This window comes from Ctenocephalides felis, unplaced genomic scaffold (assembly GCF_003426905.1).
Source record: "Ctenocephalides felis isolate EL2017-DRISC unplaced genomic scaffold, ASM342690v1 CF-g0.4_SCAFFOLD_00626, whole genome shotgun sequence".
In the NCBI taxonomy this organism is placed as follows: domain Eukaryota; kingdom Metazoa; phylum Arthropoda; class Insecta; order Siphonaptera; family Pulicidae; genus Ctenocephalides; species Ctenocephalides felis.
This window is the reverse complement of record NW_020536780.1, coordinates 17,560-39,961: the sequence shown is the minus strand read 5'-3', so window position 1 is coordinate 39,961 and position 22,402 is coordinate 17,560. Positions and strand designations below refer to the sequence as shown.

Sequence of the window (22,402 nt, the reverse complement as noted above, 5' to 3'; positions counted from 1 at the left end):
GTGTGTGTATGTGAGCCGTTTTTAGACCTTTTGTCATCGTTTTCTCAAAAAACAGCTGGGCCCATTTTAAAAATTTAATTGTAAATATTTGAATATGTAACAATTTCGACGTAAATCGATAAGGACTCAGTTTTGCGCGACGATCGGCCAAGACGTTTTCTTGTAATTAGCAGGAAAGTGTAAAATTATTTGTTCACGTTTTAGTCTACAATCTTGAACCTATTTTAAAAATTCAAAAACAATTCTATAAACTATATTATTTGAGAATCGAATTAATAAGTTTTTGGTAAAGATCGGCCGGACCGTTTATTCGTGATCAATTATGAAAATTTTTGATTAAACTTTGCATGACGATAAATTTTATGATCTAACACACTAAACTGTTATAGGCCTACGATAACCGGTTGAATTATAAAAACACATCTAAGTTTGGACTTGCGCCCCTCGCTTAACCGTTTCTAATCAGTATCTATGCCTTTTCCGTGTTTTGTAGGTAGCTGCTGATTACAGTTGATCTATTGAATTTATTTTATCGTTCTTAGGGTTAGGATTACTATGAACAAATAAATGTGCTTATAGCTTGAAATAAATATATTTAGTCCACTTGTCATTACATAAAAATAAAATAATTTTTATATAAACAACAGGCATTACACATATCATTTGCCAACATCGTTCATATTTTTCGGTAATCCAAGCAGTGAATTAATCAATTCTGAATTTCTCTTCGGGAATGTTATGAATCCTTCTGCTCTACATGGTCTTGTCCTGTCAACCATTTGAGGAAGGTCCCTTGCCGTCAGAGTATTCAACCAGTCGGACATCTCTTGGGCATACTGCAGAAATATTTATACTTAATACATTAGGCTTAAATCATTATTTGTATTGTAATAATACAAAAACAAACTCACACACATACTTATATTGGGGGTTTCCGTGGGGTAAGAGATAAGCAAAAGTTTTTGTCGGTTTTATGATTAATAAGTCTGACATCTAGGCATGCATAAAGTTATAGTAATCGTCCAAAAATTGAAAATGAAATTTTTTGCCTATCTTTACGTTTGAATTTTGGCATACCTTAGGAAAAATGGATGTATGTGTGTATGTATGTATGTGAGGATAAAATTTTTCGTCGACATTTATGGAAGCATTGCTCAACCGATTTGATTTATTCAAAAATCATTGAATTCCTAATAAGATCAATAGATAAGGAGACGTACTGATTGGTTTTTGGTAAAGTTGGTACAGCCGTTTCGGAGATACGAATCGAAGAGTGCAGAAAATAACAATTATGTTTGTGAGAAAATAGCATTCGATATGAATGATTAAAAAAACATTCCAATTGTATTGACGTAATGAAGAATTGATTCAATTTTGCGAAGACAAGTCCAAAATAAAAAAGTGAAAAAAAATTCCATGTTGCGGTGGATATCAGATATTTTTGACAGTCTGAATCAATGGACATGAATAGGTATCAACAACTATCAAGAAATTTCAAAATGTTCAAAATCGTTAAAAAAGTCTAATTTTTCATATCTGAGCTTTTAAAAATTTTATATTACGGTATGGGACGTTTCAGAAATTTTCCTTAAGGCACAATGCCATGCACTACTAATTTTTTTCTAATCTCGTTAAGACGGTTATGCTTAATACGATTTTTCTCGTAATATGCTATATTACGCAGGTCCCTGCACTTTGAAATATTTTATTCTATACTAGCTGACCCGGCAAATGTTGTTTTGCTAAATAAGGCATATTCTAACCCATTTCTAGAGAATCAAAAATATTAATACTTTAAGGATGTGTTGTTTGAATGCTGTATACAATTAGGTATTATAAAAACAATAAACCCCATTAGTTTGTCTATATTTTGTCAATACAATCAAACTGCAAGTTTTATATACTTTTTATAGAAAACACGTTATAATCCAATCCGAGTCTTTTTTGGTCTTTCGGCTTATTAATTACGTTTCAAGTTTTTCAGATTCTTTTTAGATTCTGGATTTTGTGTATAATTGTAAATAATACTACTGAGCTTATACAAAATTTTCAAATTTTTGCGAGGAGAGATAAAAAATGAATTAAGTATTTCTTCTTTGACCTGCTTTTTGGAAAGTTTCAAGTTACATTCGATTAATTAAAGTAAATTTAATAAAAAGTATATATGTAGAACAGGGCGAGACACAAAGGTCCAATTTGACTTTGAGCAAATATAAACTATATTGTGAAAACCCTAACAATTATATCACAACAAATAACACATATCAAACGAACAATTATCTGACTACGTTCAGCAAACTGACTTCTACTTCATCATTGTAAAAATGCGCTTTTTTATGTCGTTCAAAAATTTGTTATCTAGACCTTTTTATCCTATATGCAGGGTAACTTGTAACGGCAGGTGGCAAAAGGTTTAAAGCCTTATTATAATTTTAAAGGTATTTTACAAAATAATTACATTTTTAACTAATGCTAAAACTACCAACGGAAGAAAATACTTTTATTATGGATTTTCAAAGATTACCGTTTATCTCCCCCATTTCAAAGATCATCGTTTTCAAATCAAGGTTGTAGCTGGCTATACATCTTTTTTCCTCTACTTTCAAATATTGTTGTTAAACAATGCTTAACTTTACTGATTTTTGGCACATCGGTGGTGGACCTTTTTAATCCCGGACTTTAATATATTACTATCTATTCTGCGATAAATTCTGGGAAATTATAAGTGGAAAAATGTTATTCGACAAAATGTCCATTTGATCGATACCAAATTTAGCTTCTGAATTTAAATAACATAAATAAAAAATAATATAACCTAGAAAATGTTTTATAAATACCAATGAGTATATAATTATACAAATGAGATCTTTCACAGCACCGTGTTTGAGAAAAATATGCCAAAAAGTGCATTTTCATATTAGCATTTCAAAAAAGTTGATATTTTGAGTCTCTAGTAACACTTGCTGCCCGTTTACTAACGTTTTTGTATATAAATAAAACTACAAACAAAACTACTTACTACAAATTTATCATAATTAAATAATATTCGCGTAAAACATCATGTTAAACGTAATTGAACATCATCTGTCAAAAGCGTTTGACATTTCACGAAATTGCCACCGTCAATTGTTTCATTTAAATTACGCTTCAACAAAAATTTTCAAATTAAAAATGTAAAGTTTCTACGCGGATTTGAAATAATTTCTCACCTTTTGGACTTTCTCTGGATTGGCATGAATTTTTCAAGACTAAGACTGGCCAAATCGATTCAGCCGTTTTCGAGTTTTATTCGGACATTTGAAAGAGAGCTCCATTTTTATATATAAGAATAAATACCGCATAAAATACTGTCTCGCTTAAAATGCGTGTTTGATTCGGCGTTCAAAAAATCTGCACCGCGTCTTAAAAAGTTTTTAATGTATATTTATAAAACTGGCTTCACAGTACGAAATAAAATTGCGGAGCCTGTATCAATTGAAATTGAAATTTAGCAACTAGTCACAAAAGAAGTTTGAAATTATTGTTAATTAAACCTCATTTCAATAAAATTCAAATTTATGCAGATTCATAATAGATCTCGATTTCGTAGATCCATAATAAAATGTTCCATCAAAATCCGACAAATTAACGCGAGTCCTTATCTATATCGATGGTATTTAAAGATTATAAATCCTTTAAGTCATCTTTGGGAAAATGTCGACGAAAGAATACATTTCGGCTCATATACATAAAAATACTTTTCCTAATTTTGGTCTCAAATAATTCGGAATGACTTGAAACGCCAAGAAAACATATAATAATACAGTTATCAAGATAGATTTTTTGGCGAAAAAAAACTTTTCCTTCGGGAAGATAATAATATTGGTAGTTAAATATATTTTGCAAATTTGATTATATAATAATACCATCACAAAGCCAATTATGGATCCACAAAATGGACAAACTGTATTTGGCTCGAATTTTTTACATCATACCCAAACTGTATAATTATTATATATTGAAAGTCAATATATAGTCAACAAAAAATCATAACAAATTTTACCCTTTTACTATGAAAAGGTAAAAATTATGTCCACACTAAAAATAATTAACCGAAGGATATTGAGATTTATTAACTATAAACCAGTAGGAGGTCTATAAAGTCAGTAGGAGGTTTTTATACAATTCAACTATCTGCAAATACTTGGTGAACCTTTGGTGAATTAAGTGGAAATTAAAAATATATTTCTTAACAGTCTAATATAGTTCTCAACCAAAAACAAATTATTAAATATTAATCCTTTTCGCATAACTTACGAGAAGGATTTATTTACCAAAAGCAAATATATTTTCAAAAATTATTTTAAAATAAGATCATGATTCACAATTTATGATCCGACCTCGCCGTTTTATTAAGTTAACTTTGCAAGACGTGTGTTTAAATTTATTACATTTAATAGGTACAAGTCGTAAAAACAAATATATCCTTAGTAATTTAAAGCATTAATTTTTATAGTTTGTATATTCGCCAGGCTCTGATCCTTTTTCTGACGGTTAGACTAAAAAAAAATCACCATAAGCAATTGAATGTATATACACATGATATACATATATATATATATATATATATATATATATATATATATATATATTATTTTAATAATATGATCTTTTTCCAAATTGAAAAATTTATTTTTCTTTTATAATGTTTTCATAGTAATCTACGTTTTGAGGATGCGAGATGACTCCGTGTTCAGAAACTGTTGAAACTGTTTAATTTGGTACTTATTTTAATTATTAAAATCATTTATTTCCTTGTTAGACAGATCAATCTTAAATTTTCAGATCACCAAAAATAACAAACATATCAAAATGAGCAATGACATAATGTTTTAGATGCTTGTGTCTCTGAGAATATAAAACTATTATTAATAATGATATTGATAGATATCAAGATAAATAATTTTACAACAGTATCTGAAAAAAGGGGCACGTTGAATAACCGAAACATCGAAAAGAATATACTCGTATATTTAATATCTACGTATTAAAAATTATAGAATGGAACGAAGGTTTTTTAAATAAAAATAAATCAATGTATATTAATATTTTTTAAATTTTCTATGAATTGGAAGCTATTACTGTTAATATTATTTATTTAATTTATATGAAAATTGTGGTGTGAAAAGTGTGTTTTTTTGCTATATATCAAATAATTGCCAAAAGACCTAAATGTAAAAGAAAAAAACAGCTAATGTCTAAAATTGAATAATATAATATGCATAATTGTAATTGAAATCATCGATTGGTATTGTCATGAATGTAAAAAAAAAATTAATATATTATTTGAAATTCTGTGTATATTTATTTATTTATATATCTATAAGTTTTTATTAATCAATTTATTTACTTTCTGTTATTTTTAATTAAGGTAACAGAGACTGCAATTATTCATACAATCGAATATCTGAAGTTTGGATTGCTCGACAAAGTAGTTCAAAATAATAGCAATAAATTTGTTTTTATAAAAACTCAGTACTACATAGTCAAACTATATATAAATTTTGAAAATTATCAATTTTCTTCCAATTATTTTCACCAATTAGATACTTATAGTTTATAAAACGATCCACACAAATGTATATTCCAAATAATATCCGGCAAGGCTGCATATGATCTACACTTGCCGTTAAGTAAATATCTAAACCAAAACTTGATATTTTATTTTCTAAGTAGATCACTGAACTTCTAAAACAACCATCACTACAAAGTTGAAACCAGATCACAACATTTATGCATTTACCAACCTCCTGGTCATTCTCAGGTGCGGGCATTGCTGATATAGTTTGGATCAAAACGGCGGCCAATATTAAAAAGGCAAAGCACATCGAGGGCTTCATTTTATCTTCAATTGTTCGTTGAGATATTTAATCACAATTTTTTATGTTATACGAAATATACTGAACACTGCAGCTGAGTCTCTGGCGTTACTGATGGACTGATTTTGAAAGCAGGTATTTTTATATAAACCTGACAATTTATTACATAAATGTATATGTATATATTGGAAACATTCAATCCACCCCTTGCGGTCTCATTTTATTGGACTCTATAGACATGCGCTGATGTTCAAAATTCAGCATCCGACAACAGGTGTTTTCAACCTAAATACTAATATCCTGGTATGTACTAAGTGATTAGATTATAAATTAATTAAGATAAATTATCAATTATATCATGGAATATTATCAAATGAAATAACCATTGTTTATTGCAATTTATAAACCCTTGTTAAATATGAACCAAAATAGTGCATATCATTTGAAGCGTTTTTATTATGTGAAAAGAATTGATCGTAAAATGTAAATAAAGCAAAATGCACAATTAATCAAGAGTTTTAAAAATTTAAAAGTAAAGAAAATTTATTTCTTGAAGTTTACTTCAAGTAGTGTAGAATTATTATTACTCTTCTATATCTCATCAATTTTCAAACTTACTGAATGACTACCACTGGATAGCATTTTAAAATCTTGTATCTATACATTTGTCATCAAAATTACTGACTGCCGTACCAGGCAAATTGTAATTATAGGCAAATATTAAAAAAAAAAACATTTCAAGTAGTATGGTAGAGCGGGGCTTCAAGGTACGCGGGCAAAAAGATCTACCATGATTATCTCAAAAACAAGCAAAAATTTTTTAGTGATACTATTTTGAAGTAGAAGGTAAAAGATGTGTAAACAGCCATCATCTTAATTCTTACGATGTAGCTACCAGGAGATAAACAGAAATGTATCAATACTTATACCAAAAGTATTTTATTCGTTGGTAGGTTTTTTGAGCTCTTATATTTAGTTTAAGAAACCTGGCTATAATTTTAGCAATACGTTTGTTAATTGTTTTATAAGATGTTTTGTTATTTCTAAGTTAAATCTAACAATTTTTTTATGTAATCTCTATAAAAGCTTACATTTGACTGGGGCAAAAAGGATCAACTCATCCTCTACGTAGGCAAAGAAGTACACAATAAGAAATTGTAAATAAAAACGTAAATTAAGTTAAAAAAACAATTATAAGAGTTAAATAAGATTAATAGTTATTTGACCTCTGCTGATGAATATTTATTTAGAAATAGCAGATCATGGCTATATACAATGAAATTTTTGTAAAAAATATTCTCAAAATTTGTATTTCATATTGGTTAAATAATATTACTATTATTTTATAAAATCTCTTTAAAATGAAAAAAGAGCATAGGATATGTTTACCCCTTGGCTATTCTTTTTTACCCTGCCTATGGGGCAAAAAGAACAGATATCCAATTTTAGAATAATAAAAAAACAAATTTTTATAATTAGAAATTAACTGAGACTTTTACTGAACATAGTTCAGTAGTTGTTTATTTGATATATGTTATGTCTTCTTATGTAGTTTATTTAGTTTAGACAGTATAACTATTGGAAGTCAAATTAGATCTTTGTGCCCCGCCCTATCCCTATATAGAGAATATCAGAGATTCTTATATCAAGTTATGGTACCATAGAAACATTCAGTCTTAACATTCACTACTTCTAAAATTGTGATTGTAATGCCAAGCATTTTCATACTTTTAGCAAAGAAAAAAAATACGAGACACTATTTTATAATTATATGATGCAGACATTTTTCATACTAATTTTGTCAGAATCAACTAGCCATATGAATCGTAGTTCTGTATAATTGGGCAACGTACCAGCTTTAAAAATATAATAAAGTCATTTCTAATTAAAAAAAATAAAAACAGCACATAAATTGTTAAAGATGTCATATCTTCTACAAAGTATTGTAGAAAACAGATAAAATTCGAGAATTTACTGAAGCATTAGAATTTACTCAACTTTTATGTTTAATTAGAAAAAGCAAGCCACTTTCGTTACAGAATTAAATATATTTTAGACTATAATTTTATTGATTGAACTGTTTGCATTATTTAATTGCTCTTCTACCAAATTGCTCAATATCAGTAATTAAAAGAGTATTTTTGAAAAGATTTTTACTTTACCACTTCTAAGTAAATCCATAAACACACTATTAGTTGTATTATTCATGAGGTCACATTTAATCATATTAAATTTATGAATTATCCAAATTGGCCAATAAAATGAGGCCCAAATGGGCAAAATAGGTATCTTTTAGATATTTAAGTACTATAACAATAACGATTTAAAATCAATTTATAAAGACCATAATATAATTATTTCATTTTTGGATTTAAAGATTAGCTTACGATTTAGCCAAGTCATCGGAAAATCAGATGCATTATCAATAGTATCGAAGAGTGTGAACCAACCAAAATAAGATATGTATATGTTAATCTGAGTGATATCGTAATTGATCTGTTATTAAGGACAGCGATCTGAATCCTCCTAAACCTGAAGGTTTAAAAAAAATATACTAAAAATATACAGCTCAATTTTTCAAAAAGCGCCGTATACGATGACTAAAAGAAGCCTAGAAAAGGACTTGAACAGAACAACTTGCTGATAAGGAAAAACACAGTTTATTTGAGGTTGGTGCACTGCACACTACATTATAGAATAAAATTTTTGATGAATTGATTATATATATATAGAGAATGGCAAAAAAAGTTGAAAAGATGTACAACCTCATTGATTTGCGATTGGAGAAAATAGTTGTGATAATAATAATAATAATTCTTAAAATGCATTGGAGATTTATTGGTTCGATAGCTCTGCTGCTATATGTTTTATCAGTTCATGTAATTTAATAACACGGATTGAAAAAGATGCAACATAGAAAAGATTATGAATTTGATATATGGAATATTTTACACATATCTTCTGTCTTTTCTTATTAATATCACTTGTTCTGACACATGTCGCTTCAGGCAATGTAACAGTTCCATCGTATATTCATTATAGAGTAAAATTTTTATTGAGTCAACTAAAGCTATAAAATGAAATAATTGTTTGACTATGTGGCTTTGAAAAAGAATCAAGGATAATGCAAAAAGCATTAATTGCAACAAATTAAAATTTAACGATTTTGGTAACAAAAGTCCATAATCCAAAAAGAGTTATTTTCTTTAGAGATTCTCGTTGATTATTTTTGTGCAGAAATTGTTTGAGTCGTTTCATATTTTAGGCAATATTACTATTTCAAGGCAACGTCTTATATTTTCAAACATACTGCTAATAATTAATATTTATGTAACAAAATTAATCGTTAAATGTACACAAAATTTAAATATAAGGTTCCTTATATAGAGCATTATATAGATAGCTTATATATTATATATTGTAGCATTTGTATTTTTGAAACGCCTCAAAAACAAAACGAGGTTTTCCACATCTGTAAGATATTCTTTAATATATTTCATAAATATTTTAATGATATTAAAAATGAATATGCCGTATAATTTTTTTTAATTAAAATAGTTTCATTACATAATATTCTATCTCATTCTGGGATCTGAGATCTGATGCCACTACATATAGAGGTTAAAAACTCAAAACAAACGCAAAGGAAAAACCAGTAAGTTCAAAAAAAAAAAAATAATAAAAAATTAAATTAAGTAATAAGTTCGGAAAACTTAAAAGTGAAACGAAAAATGAAATTTTTGTACATTATATGAAGTATTATGATTTATCGATGACCAAAATAACTAGTGGTGGATGGCATCGTGCCTTAATTTTTAAAAACCTTTAAAATTTTTTGGAAACTTGAAAAAAATGATATTTTTGAGAATATTGAAATTTCTGAAAAAAATTGGCTTGTTTGAAAAAAATTTTTTTTTATACTTTGAATTTTTCTGAAACCGCTAGACCTGTCTTTTCAAAAATTTAAACGGTACTTTACTTTGTCAATTAAATAAAATGTTTTTTGAATTATTCAAGTCTGACGCTCCGTTCTCTCAAAAACTGAATTACCATTTTTTGCTCTTCTTGCCAAAAGCTAATCAGCACGTCTCCTTATCAATAAGATTCGAATGTTTTAAAATGCAATAAGATTTGAATTATTCAAATCGAATAAATTGGAAAATTTTTATCCGCACACATACACATACCCACACATCATATGAAAATTTTCATTTTCGATTTTTTCGCGATTACTATAACTTACCTGACGGAAAGTTAATAAGGAAGAACACATAATATATTATAAAAAGTATATCTAATTACAAACAATAAAAATGTGAATAAAATAATATGCTATCCGAACCAATGTTTGACGCCTATCTTTATCTGTGCCTGAGTCAATTCGATAAATTCAGTATTGACATTGTATTTTCATTGTTTGACAAGATTGCTTTAATTTGTAAGCAACTATTACTCAGGCAAAAGTACGCAGAATCCATATTACATTTTACTCTTGATTATTTGCAGACGTAAAATATTTGATTTTATGTATACAAACAGTGAAATCGGCATAAATGAAACACGGTTGTTTATACATTAGACAAAATTAAGCGAACTGATATTTGATATTTTAAATTATGCATTTGGTACATTTTACTTCCGACATAATTATCAACTGATGCTTTTTCTTGTAATTATTCGAAGAAATACTATCTAGAAATATGTTTTTAAATGGTATTAAATTTACCTCGTTGTAAGTGGCAAAAACCTCAAAGTAAGTTGCAGAAACGTGTAAACATTCGGCTTCATTAACAAATATTAAAATTTAGCAAATTTTAAAATTATAACAAAATGTTTTGAAATTTTGAAACGTTTCATTACCACAAACATTGGTAATTTTTATAACGTTTAAATGTTTCGTAAGCCTATTATATTTTTGGATGTGTTCATTATGACTACGAACTTCCTCATTACCAAAAAAATTCAGTTTCATCAAAATAGTTAAAAAAAATTCATAATTAATTACGAAGAATCGTCCTAGCCGATTTTTACCAAAAATAATCGGCTCGATTACCAACTAATATCTTGGAAATAGGTTTTAAATTATCAAAATCGATTATGTTTTTTTTTGCGAAACCATTTTTTTTAATTTCTTCTGCCACTTTAAGAAACGACTCAGCCGATCTTCAACCAAATCTAATCAGCATAAGCTCTTATCGAGTTTGATCAAATGGCTTTTGGATTTTGAGAAAACATCGATGAGAAGTCAAAATTTTTCTCATACACTCATACTTTTTTCAATTTTGGTGTCCAATGATTCAAAATCACTTGCTTATTAAATAGATTATTATAAATAATGTAATTTTCAGCATTCTTATTTTATAAAAATTAAATAAACAAAACTTAATCAATCGGATTTAAAATGAAAAACAAGTTAAAATTATTTATTTAAAGTATATAAGTGATGTTTAGACCTTAGTTAGAATTAAAAATAAAATCCGAATTATTTTTCGATATTAAAATTTTTTGTTTTTGAAAATTAGAAAAAAATTGAGTTACAAAAAAGTTCTTTACCCAAAAGCAACCGTTTTATTAACACAAGCAGAAAGTTGTTTAAACCATTCAAATCGGATGCTTAGTTCTCTCAAAAACTGCCATTTTTTTGCACATTTAACTTTATATCTCCAAAACAGCTGGATCTGCCTTTGCCAAAGACTAATCACTATTTTTCCCCATCATTATCAATTGAATGTTTTTGGATCATTCAAATCGGACCGTTCTTCTCAATACTCGATTCCTATTTTCTGCTTTCTTTGCTACGTATCTACGAAACGGCTGGATCTGTCTTTGCCAAAAACTAATCAGCACATCTTTTTGAACCATTCAAATCGGTTGATCCGTCCTGAAAACGTGGATGAAAAATTGTATCTATACATACATACACACACACATCCATTGTTTCCGAGGTAAAAATTTTCAATTTCGATTTTTGAGCGATTACAATAACTGGGAGGTTAATAAAAAAACAACATAACATCAGATATTTTTATTTATTCAAATTATAAATATTATTGAAAAAAAAATGGACTAACGAGTAAAAAGTTAGAAGTAAGAATCTAAATACTGAATATTGAACATTTTAAACTACAAACGAACAATCCATATTATGCACATTATTCTAAATCAGTAATAACACATAATTGTAATTAATAGCTCTACATAAATACTAATGTTATACCAAAATATTACACCAAAAACCGAAGACCATTTAAAAAGATCAATATAACATTATATAAATAATGTTTTTATTATCGGTGCTCTATCTGGGTCCTATTATCTAATTCACGGAACGCTTAATGTTCAGAATATAACATCATTAAAGGCATATACGCAATATGTGACCCTTCGCCAAAGAATTGAATATTACGATGACCTAGGTGTAATTCTCTTTTGTGACGATAAAGGTATTACATTCCAACCTTTACAATTCGTGATATTTATTCGCAGTATTGGCTCACAATAATATTTATCGTCCGGAGGAGAAATTATCCAGCAGCGAGTAGAACTTTGTATTTGGGATTGCTGTATAAGAATAAAATAAATTTGTTTTCTGTTATAGGAATAAAATAAATTTCAATGTAATCAAAACAGATTAGATAAATTTACAAATTATTATTAATAATGGGGCTCTTTGGTTTATGAATAAGAACTTTGGTTTGCCCAAAGATTTCAAATTTGATACCCAACTCAGAAAACCTGATATGAAGCAGTAGTGGTAGCAATTTTTACTTAAAAACGTGATGGAAATATATTTACTGGTAAAAACAACTCTTCCCCTGCATTGATGCATTAAACTATTTACTAGGTAGTAATTTTTTAAAGTCAAATTTTGTTGCTTCCAGTAGAAATAATACATGAAAACTTTAAAGTTCTCGCATTATCACTTGAATTCTAGCAAATTTTAGCTGTGTATTCTAATTATGTATACAATTATATCATAAAGAGAGTTTATATTGTTTTAGTACCGTCAATATCTAGAAATAGAATTCAAACCAGAACATAATAATCAAAGAAAACAAATGATATTATAGATTATATAAGTTAATTTCTGTTTTAACTGATTAGAAATCTTCAGAAATTGTAAATATTGTACATTTTATCGTAATATGAACTTTAGTTTTAAAAAACAATAATTAAAGGAGAATTTTGAAATGTGGTGCTGGAGACAAATGGAGAAGATAAAGTGGACAGATAAGATAACAAATGAAGATACCCTGAAAAGAATGGACCCATTTTCCAAAAAGAATGCCTTCTTCACGATGTCGTGGAAAGTAAAATAGAAGAACTAAAAGGACAGGGAAGAAGAAGAATGTAGGTGATTGATGACTTACGCGAGAAGAAAAAATACAGGGACTGAAAGCCAAAGCGCAGAATAAAGAAATATTGAAGCAACAGTTTGCAAAGAATAATGCATAACAGTGTATAAAGAAGAGTTTAATGGTACAACAAATGTACAACGATGTACAATAAATTCATATTTTTTATGAAATATATGGATTTTTGGTGCAAAATATAATTCTAATATTATTGAATATAATCAATTTACATTCCCGAAGAGGAAAAGTTTGTGGATTTGTTAGAAAATCCAATTTGATAATTTTATGTTTACTCGACGTTTCAAGTCATTCTGAATTTGAGACTAACATTGGAAAAAGTATGTGTGTATGTATATGAACCATAATTTGACCTGTCAACATTTTTTCAGAAAACGGCTGCACCAATTTAAAAATAATAAAAGTAAATTGAAAAAAATCCTTGAGCACTCCCGCTGATTAGTTTTGTTTGCGATCGAAAAAGCCATTATAATTAAGTGATTATATTTAGCCATTAAGTCATTATAATTGGCAAAAAAGTGTAAAATTTTTCGTTTTTGCAAAAAATCCTGAACCGTCTTTCGAAAGATATAAGGCATGAATCGTACTGAATCACAGTTAGTTGTTGAAGTTTTTTGATGAAACTGCATGTTATTCTTAATTTTATGGGCCTACGAAAAGCGGTTTAGTTATAAAAAATATAAAAATTTGAAATAATGTATCACATCAAATTTTAAAATAAACCATCATTACAATTTCGCAAAAGTCGATAAATCTGAAATCTTATTGATCAAGTCGATAATTACATATATCAGTAAATTTTGTTTACACAAGGGTGCCTGGTTTAAAAGATTATGAAACAGTTTTTATATTTTATATATACATATCATGGTAAAATGCGAATTATAATGGGTTAAAATTTGTTATGAATACAAAAAGAATAAAGGCTAAAAATTTTGTGAAACAAGAAATGCTTTAATTTTTTAAGTAGGTCTGTTTTCACTCTTGAAACTTATTGGCGCAATTAAGATGAGCTCTATGCTAAAAAGTCATGCCCTAAGTGTAAATGCGGTGAAAATAAAAACTGGAAGAAGGGGAGCAGGCAGAAATGAATAGGGTAAAGCGGGGCACAAAGGTCCTATTTGAATTTAAGCAATTATGCTGTCGAAACCAAATGAACTGCATCACAAAACACAACTTCTATCAAACAAACAACTATCAAACTATTCTCAGTAAAATTAGCAGTTTTTTTATTTTATTTATATATATATATATATATACATTATTTTCATATCTCAGATAGACAGAAATGCCTGGTAATTAATTAAAATTTTATTAAATTTGTCATCTGTCCCTATTATTCCCATAGGCTGAGTATAAAAAGACAGTCATTAGCCAAACAGATTTAATGCAGTATTTTTAATTTTAAAGGAATTTTAAGAAATAATATCTACATTATTTTGTCAATGCGAAATAAAAAATTTATGAGCACATTTTTTACGAAGACGTCAGAAATATCCATCAATAGAGTTGGAATAACTAATAAAGCAATGCAATGCAATCTCCTGTAAAAATGCTTTTTTAACTGAAGTTACTTTTTTATTCACTGTTATTATTGTCACATTATTTATATTGTTTACACCTTTGGCAGAGTAGAGGTGCAGCTGGTGCTATGTACCCCACATACAAGTAAGCTTTTATGAAGGTATTATAAAAACTGTTGAATCTAATTTAGAAATAACATAATATCTTATTAAACAATTAAATAACGCACACTTAAAAGTTATGTTAAGATCTCGTAAACTAAACAACAGTGCACACAACTAAAAGAAAAACTAAAAACGAAAGAAAATTATTTTGTTATGGATTTACATACACTGCCGTTTATCTCCTAATAGCGAGGTAATGACTGGTTATACATATTTTTCCATCTACTTTCAAATTTTGTTGTTAAAAAATTCCACTCTACCCTAATAAGTAAATATAATTAAACAATTTTATTTTGATCATTAGTATTTGAGTTATAGTTGATTTCACATTATTCTGTTTCTCGAAATTGATAAAAATTCTGTCATCCTCATCTAAAAAAAAATTTCTCCCTGTTATTTAACCAGTCATTTAAATTATCTAATTTGCATATTACAATTGCGCACCTGGTATCTACATTACCGAGTAACGTCACATTACGTCTCAAACAAACGGGTTTTATCTTGATTTGATAATTTCTTCTTTTTTCCAATTTCCGAGGGAAGATAATTCTCGCGATGCGAGATGCGATTTAAAAGCTTTTTATGACGCTGTATATTCCTGTCTTAATGAGCAAATAGGGATTACCAAGGTGACCCGAGCCGTTCTTAAAGATGAGTTCCGATTTAAATAAAAAAATACAATGAATATATTACAAAATGAATAAAAAAGAAATAATAAAAAAATCAACTAAATCAAGGTACAACGACAACCCTGGAATGCGGACTGATGTGGTATCATCAAATAGGGCACTGAACCCTGACTTGATTTGGAACATTCTCATTCACTCTCACAATTATGTTTACAAACGAGCTCATTAATCATTTTTTATTTTCTGTCATGACAATTGATATAATCTCGCGGAAACAGATTTAATAGAGATGTTTTCAATCTTCTATTCTTAGATTAGGGAATTGGCTAGGATTTCTCTAGCTATAAGTATAAACAGTAACTTTTTTCTTCTTTATCCAAATGCAGCAGCTTCACTGCGTTCCGCAGAACCCTTTAAATAATGGCTGTTCTGCCTTCATTTCTAAATAATTATCTATTTTGTGACTTAAATTTTCGCTAAATGACCTCTCCCAATATTATTTATATTGGCTTTACTTTTACCTCCTTCCAAAAAATGACAAAATTCGCTTTTTTGGATGTTACAGTTGTGTTACTTCTTAATCAGTTGATTTGAATTCTTTGTTAGTTTTTTCGATTTTAAACTTCTAAGAAGTACAATTCTAAATGTTTGCAAAAAAATAAAAAATACAATTAGGTGCAGATTTTTGTAATATATTTACAATGAAAAGAGCATTTGATTTATTCATATCAAATTATATAATTTTCATACATATACATTCTAGATTCCGTAGTTGCAGATCATTTGATAACAACGTTTTTAAAAATGTGTAGGGGAGACTGGGTACGGTTGTGCCAGGGTACGTAGAGAAAGGCGTAATACTGCTAAATTATACTGATTTTGAGATAGGATCCAAAGGGAGAAAAATGAAGTATAATTCTTCGAATAAGTTCCCATTATTGCTTTCAGTCAGTGCCTTCTATTGTCAGATTAGAGAATTTGCTAGGATTTGTCTAGCTATAAACATACACAATAACTTCCTGCAGAGCCCTTCAAATAATGGCTGTTCCTTAATTTTTAAATAATTATCTATTTTGTCACTTAAATTTTCGCTAAATGACCTTCCCCAATATTAATTATATTGGCTTTACTTTTACCTTCTCTCAAAATATGACAAAAATCGGTTTTTGGATGTTACAGTTGTGTTACTTCTTAATCAATTGATTTGAATTCTCATCAGATCAGTTGATCTGTAGACCACAATGCTTAGAGCCAATAGTAAGTTTTGTTGTTCCATTGTTTTTAATGATAACTGTTATTTGTATAAGGATAGATACGTTGTTAGTTAATTACCAGTAATTAGTGGTTGTGACAAATTTTATGGGTACGGTTGTGACATGTATTTCTTGTCCTTTTCGGGTAAAATTTAAACAGATAAAAAACAATGAAACTCAGCTAAGACAAAATATGAAATAGAAAGGAACAGAAAAGTTCAATATAAAAATTATCACAAATATTTCTTGTCAACTTTGTTTAGAAAATTATGATTTGTCATATATTGTTACATTTTATTCATAAGCTTTGTTTGAAGGTTTATGGTGAGCTGCATTACATATTATGTATTGTTATTAACAATAATAAAATTCATTATAAACTATTTTGGTGTTATTGTTTTTAACCTGTGTTTATACCTGTCACAACCGTCCCTGGGTTGTGGATCGTACAAATAATTTTTGAGAATTTTAAGAGTTTTTAATTGCTATGATAGAATTTTAATAATCGTAAATACGACAAAGTATTATAGGATCTACCAGAAGTAAAACTAATTTTACCGACACTGTTTATGCATATTTTCACATAACACTTACAAATATGTATTTGAAACGTTAAGTGTTTGATATTAAAGCGAATATAAAAATGTAAAATATTGAAATAAAAGCAGAACTAGCTGTAAGTGGAATTCTGTCTTAAGGCAATTAAGGCATCGTGCCTTAAGGCAAATTGCTGGAACTTCCCGTGCCAAAAATTATTATTTTTTTAAAAACGATTAACATTTTTGAAAAAATTTTACTTCGAAAAAATAAGATTTTTTAGAAATTTTAAATTGGACAAAAAATTACTTTTTTTGAAAAAAAAAATTTTTTTTTAAAAAAAATTTTTAAACAATTTTTTTTGTAAAAATTTTTTTTTTGGAAAAAATGTTATCTTCATTTTGACATATTTTGGAAGATCTGAACTTTTTTTCAAAGCAATCGTACTGCCTTAACTGCATAGAGACAAAATATAAAGCGCGTAAGCGCCGCGTCGCTGTCTAACGGAAAAACATTGGTACGGAACCCATAGGAATGTAAACAAAACTTATACTTATTGTTAAAATCTCTATAAAATATCTGATGATTTGATGTGCATATGTCTAATGATCATTTTTGACCGCCAAATGTTATTTTTTTTTAGTTTTTTTTACTAGATCTCCGAAACCGCTAGACCTATCTTCATGAAAATTTGATCAAATCTTCATCCTGTTAATACAAGTAAAATGTTTTTTGAATTATTCCAATCGGACGCTCCGTTCTCTTAAAAACTGAGTTACCGTTTTTGGCCCTTTTTGCCCCATATCTTCGGAATGGCTAGACCTGCCTTTGACAAAAACTAATCAGCACGTCTCCTTATCAATACGAATCGAATGTTTTTTTGAATTATTCAAATTGCTTCATCCGTGTTCCCGAAATCGTCGACGAAAATTTGTATCCGAACACACACACATGGACGCACACACACACACACACACATACATCAATTTTCTCCAAGGTATGCCAACATATTCAGAAACCTCTGAAACGTGAAGATATATAAAAATTTTCATTTTCGATTTTTTTGCGATTACTTACCCTATGGAAAGTTAATTATAAATAAATCAATTTATCATCTCCAGAACATTAACAATCGTCATTTCATTTCGAATCAAATTCCAAAAAAAAATAGTTGCCAAATTTACACAAAATTGAAAAAGTGCTCCCACAGTCTAAACGCATTTGCAAATAATTCTTTGCGACATTTTCACTTATACTGTGCTCAGCTTGGCGGCATTTTCACATTTTTCAATAATTTTCACAAAATTGAAAAAGTGCTCCAGTACACAAACAGTCTAAACGCACTTGCGTAAACATTTCTACCAGAGTGGCGCTTAGACTGTGCTTAGCTTGGGTGATTTTTTGAATTTTTAGTCCAAAATTACAAAAAAAAATTTTTGAAAAAAAATTAGAAACAAAAAATTTTTTTTTCCAAAATCAATTGTTTTGTTGAAAAAAGCAGAAAGTTCTTTGAATCATTTAAATCGGACGCTTAGTTCTCTCAAAAACAGCCATTTTTTTTAAATTTAGCTCGGTATCTCCGAAACCTCTGGGCCTACCTTTGCCAAAAACTAATCAGCACATCTCCCTATCAATAGGAATCGAATGTTTTTTAAACCATTCAAATCGGTTGATCCGTTCTCTCAAAAACTCGCTTTCTATTATTTGCACTCTTTGCTCCATATCTCCGTAACGGCTGGACCTGCCTTTGCCAAAAACTAATCAGCACATCTCCCTATCGATAGGAATCGAATGTTTTTTAAACCATTCAAATCGGTTGATCCGTGCGCCCGAAAACGTGGACGAAAAAAAGCGGACATACAAAACACACACACACACACACACACACACACACACACACACATCCATTTTTTCTGAAGTATGCCAAAATGTTCAGAAACCTTCAAAACGTCGAGAAATGTAAAAATTTTTGATTTCGATTTTTGGACGATTACTATAACTTACCCTACGGGAAGTTAAAAAAAATAAGTTGATATGATTGAAATCGAACTCTATAACTCATATGTTATGCGTCGAAGTAAAGTCATAATATTAGTATATTTGTTATAAGATTTGTTGTTTTAATTGAAAAGAAATAAAGTACTTAAAGATTGATACATAAAGTGTGATTTTTGAAAAAATACATTAATTTAATTTGCAAATAATTTATAAACATGCGTTGCTATGCAATTATATTTAAAAAAAATATTAATGGAATTGGCTGAAACAGATATCCTTATATCACTGCTGAAAATAAATCGAATTATTCATTTGTCTTTCAAATGGAAATTATATTGTCTATTTTTGAACACCGAGTAGAATTATTACGGAAATACTGTGTATATATCAAGTTCTACTATTTTTAGTAATAACTTGATATAAGATACTCGTTTAAATATAATGCAAACGTTAAATACTTTGTACAGCTACATTATCGCATTTGTCAAAAATCGTAATTAAATATGTTAACCCATTTAGTTACACTTGGAAATAAATTCATATGTGATTTTTGTTTAAATTTTCTTATTTTTTTTTATTAAAAATATGCTATAACAAATATCATATTAATGAAATAAAAATCACTCAGTAGATTGTAATTTCAAATTTATCATTATATCATGAACGTAGTTTAAGTTTTTACTTTATTTTAAAAATGCTATACCATATGAAAGATGTTATAAAGTTTTAAATTGCCTTTAAATGTTATTGAAATAGAAACAGTATAAAGTACAAAGCTTACAGATATTTGTTAAATAGTTTAAATTTTCGTGTATTACAATGCAATTGTTAAAAGGAATATTGAGCTGTGTTCTCTTCGATAATTTTATGAAGAAATGGTGCTTAATATTAATATCATAAAATACTGCGTAATCTGCAAATATATAATTGCTTACAATAGATCAACTTTATATTACCGTTAAAAATGACGGACCTGCACAGTTCCGTTTATTGAGTCAGTCTGCAGGACAGTAGCTGTAACAATATTATACAGAACTGTTTACATATCCAATGGTGATAAAAATATTTACTCAATATACTATTTTATCAATTATTTTTTATTGTTTACACCTTTGCCAGGGTCAAGATTGAGTAGGTCTTTTTTTCCCCACCCACGTGTAAGCTTTTGTGGGGGTTATATAAAACATTTTGTTGAATTTAATTTAAAATTAACAATACATCTTATAAAATAATTATATTACTTTACTTAAAAATTATATAGAAGTCTCGTAAACTATGGAATAGTGATCATAACACAAAAAAACGAACAACAAAAGAAAATAGTTTCGTTATGGATTTTTAAACATTGCCTTTTATCTCCAGATAGTGACGTTGTAAGCATCGAGATAATGACTAGTTATACATCTGTTTCCCTCTACTTTGAAATATTGTTGTTAAAAAAGTCTTAACTTTACTTGTTTTTGAGATATCGGCGGTGGACCTTTTTACCCACGGATCATTAAGAACCGCTCTACCCTACTGCTTATTTTACTACTATGTTCCATAATATATATGATAACATGGTTATGAGTATAAACCGCTCTTCATTACGATGATGATCATGTCTCACATGATATATAATATAAAACAGCTGTTCCCATGAAAAATTTAAACATGCCAAAAAGATAATACTATAAAAGCATGTTTATTACGCATAATCTGTTAATATCAATTATTATTTTATAACGTTCATTAATGTGTTTTGTTTTTACATCATAGCTAAACTTTTTCAATGGAAAGGTGTATATTTGGTATATTTATAGAAATTTCAAACAATAATATAAATTAAGTATGTTTGAGAGAAAGACATCTTTCATTCGCAGAGAGAATGTATTTGACATATTGAACAATATGGATGCTGGGTAAATCTTAATCAATAATTTATATTCTTATAACAGTGCTCAGATGTAATAGGTTCTGAACACAAAATATATTATATAAGTAAGTACTCTATTGTAAATCTTTTGTAAACCTACAAAAATTCATATTTATGAATGGAGTATTTGATGCCAAAATTTTAACATAGCTTTACCAACACACTCTGTACCGTGTTTAACAAATATTATTAACATTTAAATATTATTGATAATATAATTTTTAATATTATGTCACAAGTATTTTAGATATAAGGTTGTTGATATTTTTAATAGATTGTTGACGTTTCTTCTCCAGTTTAAAATATATATTACTATTTATTTTATTTTAGCTTGAAGTCCTAGAAATGTATACATGCATAAAGTTAAAACTGAATAATCAATATTATTCTAATATTTCAATAGTACTAATCAATATCAATATTTTAAACATCGTAAGAAACGTTAACAATTCATGTTAATCATATGGTAATTATTTTTATAATAAATAGTTTTTATTTAGAGTAGAGGAGCTAGGGGCTATCTATAACGGGAGTGATAAGTAACAGGCGTTTTTCAGAAGGATCCTAAACCATATTGAAATATTTTTTTGTCTCTATTAGACGCTGGCCAACGCAATATACAAGACTGTGCAGGTCCACCATTTTTGACAGGTAATATCAAATTGATTTATCATAAAATTTCGATTTGCGTTATTATTATTATTGACAACTTTAAAATTTTATATATTTTATTTCGTTTCAATTTTTTTTCAATCTGTGATCATTTTTTGTGATTGCTAAATTGTTTAAATAGTTATCTTGATTAATGTAAAAAAATCACTAGTTGTAACATACAAGAAATATATACAGATTCAAGTGAAGGAAATCGGGCGGAATTTAGAGTTTATAAGATGTGGGCCCATGTAAATTGTGTCAAAAAAAACCTACATCTTTTATTTATATTATAATAATAATTGTTATAACGTTAATTTATGATAAAAAATTATATTATAAGAGACATTATATATTTTACTTAGAAATGAGTCGTATATGTTAAAAATAAGAAAATAATAATTTGTCAGAGATATTATTGTCATTTTGCAAGAAAATCACAAAATCAATAGGACATCCTTGCCGCTTGCACAGGATAATTCAGTTTCAAACTGAATATA

The 22,402-nt window shown here is 28.2% G+C and overlaps 1 protein-coding gene across 1 annotated transcript; it reads right to left on the bottom strand.

The window, feature by feature from the left end:
• Window positions 1-659: 659 nt before the first annotated feature.
• Window positions 660-5,879, bottom strand: LOC113366760 (pigment-dispersing hormone peptides). Its single transcript, XM_026608417.1, has 2 exons — window positions 5,787-5,879; window positions 660-836 (listed from the first exon to the last, which is right to left on the bottom strand). Exons 1-2 carry the CDS (start codon window positions 5,877-5,879, stop codon window positions 660-662), a joined length of 270 nt encoding a protein of 89 aa, XP_026464202.1.
• Window positions 5,880-22,402: the final 16,523 nt, after the last annotated feature.